Source organism: Juglans microcarpa x Juglans regia, chromosome 7D (assembly GCF_004785595.1).
Source record: "Juglans microcarpa x Juglans regia isolate MS1-56 chromosome 7D, Jm3101_v1.0, whole genome shotgun sequence".
Classification (NCBI taxonomy): domain Eukaryota; kingdom Viridiplantae; phylum Streptophyta; class Magnoliopsida; order Fagales; family Juglandaceae; genus Juglans; species Juglans microcarpa x Juglans regia.
This window is the reverse complement of record NC_054606.1, coordinates 20,310,264-20,318,073: the sequence shown is the minus strand read 5'-3', so window position 1 is coordinate 20,318,073 and position 7,810 is coordinate 20,310,264. Positions and strand designations below refer to the sequence as shown.

Here is a 7,810-nt window from a genome sequence, read left to right as displayed (position 1 = left end):
GAATGAAAATGAAATCGTCACTCCGGTTTGAATGGATTAATAACACGTTTGAACACTTTACCTATTTGATCATTCGAACGCATACTATTATGTTCGAACAAATTTATCAGCATTCGAACAGACAATAAACCATTTGAACAAAGTTCATTTGACTAAATGTTCAAACAAAATTTTGAATTCAAACGTTTTTTAAGGGCGTTCGATCATATTAGATATATTCGAGCACAAATCATCTTGTTTGAACAACAACAAATTGTTCGAATGCTCGCTTCATTTGAACAATATCAAATAAATTGGTGTCATTCAAATTAAATTACCAACCCGTCCAAACAGTTACCTGATAGTTCAAATCGAAAATATTATTCTATTTGAATAGGGTTTTGTTTCGTCCCAAAAAAAATTGTTTGAATGGCTTCGAATAGGTTAGCGCTAAAAGTATTTTTTAGGGACAAAAAAAAAAAAAAAAATCATCTCTAAAATATTTTTGGGATTAAAATTTTTGTCTCAAAAAATACAATCTCTTGTAATGAATCTCCTGATCTGGCCTCTCACATGAGTGTGGTGTGAAAGGGGTGGATGCTACTGACTCGCCAATTCTTTTCTCATTATTTAGGAGAATCGTCATCTTGATTTTTTTTTAACGAGTAACGTAACAAAACATTAATTAAAAGAGTGCACAAATAATGCTCCTTTTGAGTAATGGATAGCTCCTAAAAAATAAAATCATGTAAAGAACAAAAGTAATTAGCATGCGCTGAACAGTGACCGGTAGCAACCCTATACTAAAATGTATATATATGAAAAGTATGGCACAAAGCTTTAGTAATTAGGCCTAAAAGGGACATCATGTACGGGGCTAATTAATTAATAAAATGACAGTGAAAAAATATGTTAGTTTCGAGTTCACATAATTCGGTAGATATCAGTGTGCATGGCAGATCAATATAATTAAACTGAATATCACACAAGTTCCTTCATTGATTATTTATAGAGATTACATCATCTTGAGAGAAATGAGATTTTTCTAATGGTTTATACCCATTTGTCTCCATTTTTTTTTTTTTTTTTATAGGAAATCAACGAACTTTATTCAAGATAACAATTACAGGTATTTATAAAATCAAATAGCTTGAGAAAGAAAGTCTGGAATACAATCCCAGCACATCTCAATATTATCAACCCTCCAAGAATTACGGGCAAGCTGATGAGCTGCCTCATTCCCCTATCTATACACATGATTAAGGGTACATTTGGATCTCAAACTCATCTTAATTCATCATTACAACTTTTCAAATTCTATAATAATAATAATATTAAAAAATAATATTCTAACAATATCTTATCATTTCAACTTAACTCAGTTGATCAATATCCAAACGTAACTTAAAATAATAAGTTTCAAAACAATTTGAACGTTTTGAACTTCTTTAAACAGCAGAACCAATGCTAGAATCCAGCATATTATTATGCTTTAAAGACTCCACCAACAGCAAACAATCACTTTCAACTATATTAATATTTGATATGCCCATGGTTGGAGCACAATTGCAGCAGGATGATTTGTCTTCATTTTTAAAATGCCAGCGTTAAAGTATCTTGAAGACATGTACAGATAAATCATAATAATAAAAAAAAAGACAAAAAATATTAAGAGGAATTCACTGTTTTTTTTTTTTTTCGGTGGAAATTAAGATTGACATGCCAAATTCATGTTAAATTTCCTTCATGATGCATGTTTATGCCTTGCGTACAATATTAGCGCACTATGAATTAGGAGTCGTACGGCATATGTAAACATGTTTTTCATGATCTAAAAAGTAGTTACTTATCCTCACCCAAAAAACACTAGCTTTTAATTTAGTTTATTGTAGAGTTTATGCAAAGAAAAATTTTATTATCAAGTCGGTATATAAAATTACATATACTTATAATTTTACTTATACCACTATTATATATAAGTACATGTAATAGTAAAATTATAAGTACTACATGTAATAGTAAAATTATAAGTACAATATTATGCTTACATGGTATAATTTAATTTGTAAGATAAATTTTTAAATTTGAATCTTGCATATTAGATCTTATTATTTAAATTATATAGATGGTCATCATGTACTTTCCACACTATTTCGTGAATAGAATAACGTCTCTTATGCAAATTGACTAAGCTAGGTAACAAAGCAACCAATCGATCTATAATCAGAAACCAAACTAAATATTTTGTATGGTTTTAAAGTGTGCAAGTCTTGAAATGATTTACGCAAACAATAGTTTGCACGCTTCCTTTGAAAAAAAAAAAAAAGGATAAATCTGCGATCTGTATGAAAAAATCTGAAATCCATATAAAAAATCTAGTTTTTAATAGTGTAAACCATTATTTTTAAAAGAAATGCACGTGATTTATCCACTTTAAAATTTTATATAACATTACTCATATTGGATTGATAAATGTATAGGAAAATATCATCCAACTTTATATATATATTGCAAATTATATATTGATAATTAATCATCGACTAGAATAATTATATATCGGAATCAAACAAGTTCCTTTTCTTCAACTGCTGAATGTATTGGAATCAAACAGGTACAGTAGAAATTACTAACTAGTAATTTGGAATAAATGAGTGGTCCAGAGGTAACCGCTAGCTGGAAAGAAAAGCTAAGTCGACATTTTTAATAAAGTAGGCAAGAGATGACAAGGAATACCGACTGAATTCACATGTTTCTTGCATGGAAGATGACGATGATGATCATCATCTGTTTCTTTACATGGAAAGGTCGAGTTGCATCCACCACAACTTCTTTGATTTCTATACAAACGCATCTTGAGGTTGCCTGCACCTTTTTCTTAGTTCTGCTCAATGCCGCATGATAAGCATGCATGTACTCTTGTACGAGAGATCAGAGAGGTAGCTAGGTCACGTAAAGATGACAACAAAAAGAGTGTTTCAGGTCCAGTTGTGTACGTTTTCATTAACGCTTGTTAAGTTTTGACAAATGTTTTTGTTATAAATAGATTTTATGAAAATTATAAATTGATGTGATTTAATATAATGTGTTAAATTGTAAAATTATTGTTATTATAAAATAAATCTAATATGTTTACATAATTAAAATTTATAAATAAATCTAACGTATTATATAAAATCATGTCAATTTATGTATTTATTAATTAATTTTTATAAAAAATTTTGTAACACTTCTCTTAAATCTAATATTTTTGTTGGTTTGTAGTAAAATTATATATTAATTATGTAATAATCATCATCCTGAATCCTGAGTTTGGGCATTTTATAGTAAGCCGAGTGCTAATTTCGCCCACCATATATTGTTATAAATTTCCCTCTAAATTATACCTATTTATTTATGGAAAATAATTTATTCATAATATTTTTTACAATACATTTTATAACAATATGTTAAATGAGAAGTAATTTTGTAAAATTTTTTAATAAAAATAACATTATTTTATAAAACTATCCTTACTTTATAATATTATTGTGAAATATATTATAAAAATATATTGTGTATAACAATATTCTTTATTTATTTTATCCCAGCTGTGTACTCAATGCGTCATGCTGCATGCCAACAAAATCCATGTACAGTACGGGTCGATTGATCTATTCTCCTAACCCAATCCATGTACAGTACGCGTCCATGTACCAATATATATTCATATTACATGCAGATGGACATGCGCGAATGATATTATTCGGTGGAAGTAATTAATTACTAATTAGACATATATATATAATTAAAAATTAATCCAAGTGTGTATAATTAATGTAGATAGACTTAACCATGCATTATTGATCAAATTATTAAGGAATTAGAAGAGAAGATCATGAGGAAATTAAAGGGGAGACTGGCAGGGATTAATGGTTCAAGATAAGCGTAAGCCCTCAATATGATCGATGAATCGACCTGCTAGCTTGCAGTTGATTTCGATCATCTTCAGGATTTGATTCTCGATCTGCATGCAGGTAGAGTTAATTATATATCATGCATATAAGAGGTAGCAATGCATGTTGGAATAATGTTATTAATTGCTTAATTTAAATTTTAATTAATAGCCAACGATCAGGTTTACGGAAAAATTAGAGTTATATAAAGCCTATAATTAGAAGAATAATATATATATAAATATATATATATATATATATATATATATATATATATATATATAGTAGTTGAAGATCATGCAATCAGATGATCTTATTATATATATAGACCTGCAGATCACGACATAGCTAGTATGATACCTAACGTTGCGTTTAGATACTGAAATGAGTTGAGTTGAATTGAGTTGAGATGATAAAATATTATTAAAATATATTTTTTAATATTATTATTATTTTAAAATTTAAAAAAATTAAATTATTTATTATATTTTATATTAAAATTTAAAAAAATTATAATGATGAATTAAAATGAATTAAAATGAATCGATGATCCAAACGATTGTCCACGTACAATATGATATAAAGTGCAGAACATCCATGAGCCGGAAATATCCCACCTTAATTATCCTAGCTAGCTTGCATTATTATGGGCAGCAGATCTAGAGTTCATGGGAAGTACGAGCTATTTTAATTTCTTTAATTTCTCGTGCTTCAAAATACATGCATCATGCCTACCTAGCTCCCCCGATATATTATATATATATATACATGGTGGGGAACACGTCAGTCGTCATCTCTCTATACATCAACACAAATTAATAAGCTACTTCTAATTCGATTCGATCCACACCTAAACTCAAAACTCAAGTTATATATATATATATATATATATATATATATATATATATAAATTCTACGTAGATGCCTTACATGAATGACTACACACCTCTACTACTTAATTAATATATAATTTATAATTTTTGTTATTTTATCTTAATGCTAGTTTAAATATAAGATAGTCTGGACAATTTCAAGTAAAAAAGAAATATATACTAAAGTGAATATAACAACATTCATTTATAGATATATACCGTTCAACCGGGTATAGATCCGATCATCCGAGTAACCAGACCCAGACATTCAGACCCAGACATTGATCAAGAGAAATTTTGGATAATGAGTTAAGATCAAATGAGATGAAAATTTAATAAATATTATTAGAATATTATTTTTATTTTAAAATTTGAAAAAATTGATATGTTTATTGTATTTTATATAAAAGTTTAGAAAAATTATAATGATTAAATAGATGAGTAGTTGAGAGGATATTTCAATCCAAACAACCCCTAAAACAACAACCCATGCATTAATTAATTAAAACAATACTTCTTATTCCTTAATTTACAGCAAGATAATAATAAGCTGGTACGTCATTCACAAATTAAAAAATGACAAGAGATAGAATCCAACATCACTCGTGCCACATATCCTAATTTACATGATAATTTTCACCTACTCCATACATATACATTATATGTATATATGGGGATTAATTAGCTAGGGTACTAGGGTAAGTTACAGCCCTTTCTTGAACAAAAACCGGCAGTCCGCCTCTCACGGTGGCGGTAAAGCCCGGGACGAACCGCGGTGCCCAGTTTGGATCGGCAACCCGAATATCAAACCGTTGAACTAGAGCAAGCACAACACTTCTCATCTCCACAAGTGCCATTTCCTTCCCCAAACAAACCCTAAGTCCACCCTGAAAAACTGGATACTTGAACAGGTTTTCAGGCATGAACGCCGTCCCTTAACCACCTCTCCGGCTTGAATTCGACACAATCCGGGCCCCAGATGCGCTCCATACGGCCCATTGCGTAGGGATGGTACGTAACCCTTGTGCCTTTCGTTACAAAGGTACCGTCGGGTAATATATCGTCCTCTTGGCAAAACTTGGAATCGAATTGAACTGGAGGATAAAGCCTCATACTCTCATAGATTGCTGCGTTCAAGTAGTGCATTTGGCGCATTTTCTCGAAGCTCGCGGCCACCGCCTCCTGAGTCCGCTGTCCAATGACCCGCTCCACCTCGTCCCGAATCGCAGCCTCAACCCTCTGGTGCTGCGATAACAGGTAGAAGAAACTGGTCAAGGCGGAGGCTACTGTGTCACGGCCAGCCAAGACGAAGCTTATGACAATGTCGCGGAGATACTTGTCGTCGTCTATGGAAGCCATGAATCTTGATAGGAGGTCTTTTCGGTCGGAAAAGCCCATTTTTCGCCGTTGGTTTTTCATCCCGGTGGCTAGGATGTTCACCGTTTTGATGGCTTCCTTTAGCTTCCTTTCTGAGCCCACATTAAGCAGCCGCTTGATCTTCCACACTATAGGAGAGACTGCCATTGCTCGCTCCGCGGATAGTTTGGAGGCAACGTCGAAGGCAACGGCGAAACTAGATATCGGCAGCGATAATTGGAGGCTGCCTGGGTCTAATCCGAAGGAGAATCTGCAAATGTTATCGAAGGAGAAGCGGCGAAACACGTCTTGTAGGTCTAAAACTCCGTCTTGTTTGCCAGCAACGGATAAGAAGAGAGGAATTAGCCTGGACTGGATCTCGGAGGAGACAATCTCCAACGCGTAGGACCGAACCGAGACGCTACCGAGTTCCAGGCTCGCCATTTTTCGCTGGAACCTCCACGAGTCGCCGTCCACGTTGAAAATCCCGTGGCCCAGAAGATCACCGAGGATAACCGAAAACGGTTTCCCTTTTGGGTAGTTGTCGAACCTTGTTTTCAGTATGTGTTCGACATTTTCCGGGTTGGCAGTGATGGTGTTTCGGAGCACGTGAACATGGATACTTCCGGTGGGCGACTTCTGGAGAAGATGCGTATACCAATCGGCCAGATTACCGAACTCCTTGGCCCAACTCGACGACAAGTAACTCCGGCAAACCTCGCAGTTACACCAGGGCTTAAGCCGCAAGATGAAGATTAGGAGAGAGAACAAAGAAAACAACACTGTGAAAGAGAAGAATAAAATGCAGAAAGTGGCGGACATGGATTGCAGACACAAAGAAGCTTCAAAATCCATATCTTGTTTCCAAGAATTATCAAGAACAAGAGAGAATCAAAGGCCGGGAAAGGAAAGTAAAACGCAAGGCAATAACAGAAGTGTGAGAGGAGAAGACACCGGAGGCTAGTAGTTTTATAATGGAGATTGTGTACAGGCATACAGCAGAGTGGGGATTTGGTAAGAGTCAGGAATTTTAGTGTCTTTAATTACTAATTGTTTTTTCTTTTGTTTCGGTGTTTTAAGTTTTTGTTGAAGGGAAGTAACTGTTGGACACGTGTAAAACTAGTGCATTGCTAAGGCGTGCGAAATATTTCAGTCTTCACCGAAGATGACGTCATTGCTGATTGGGCCATCTGTACCAGTTTTTCAGCCTCGTGCTCTTAATACCGATCTTCTCTCTCTTTGGGGCGTGACAGCGCGAGTGTGACGTGTGTTTGCACCACTCTACAGTCGACACTATCCTTTTCAACTCCGTTCTTTTTCCATGACGTCGGCTCACCAAACTCAACTTATGCTGGAAAATGCTAGTTTTTCTTAAAAAAAAAAAAAAATCTTAGTGCATTATGATTTTTTTAAAATATTTAAAAAATTTATCATTAAAAAATTTATGTATTTTTTTAATATTTAAAATATATATAAAAAAAACAGAAAAACAAAATACATTATAGAGCACTTTGGAGACACTTCTAGGATCAACCTAGCATCACCCAATTAATTTTGTTTTCATTAAAATTATCTTTAAAGAAAACTTATCCTATTTACAGGTTTAGGATACGGCACCCTTCATGATTTATTATGGTTGTAAAAAGAGTTAAACTACGGTTCATTTTTATG

At 33.2% G+C, this 7,810-nt stretch overlaps 1 protein-coding gene across 1 annotated transcript; it reads right to left on the bottom strand.

Annotated features, from left to right (window-relative positions):
- Positions 1–5,258: 5,258 nt before the first annotated feature.
- On the bottom strand, positions 5,259–7,199 carry LOC121238267 (cytochrome P450 94C1). The gene is given in 2 exon segments (XM_041135097.1): positions 5,259–5,713; positions 5,715–7,199. Coding segments are annotated over 2 exon segments (1,533 nt in total). The 5' UTR covers positions 6,995–7,199; the 3' UTR covers positions 5,259–5,460.
- Between the last annotated feature and the right edge of the window lie 611 nt (positions 7,200–7,810).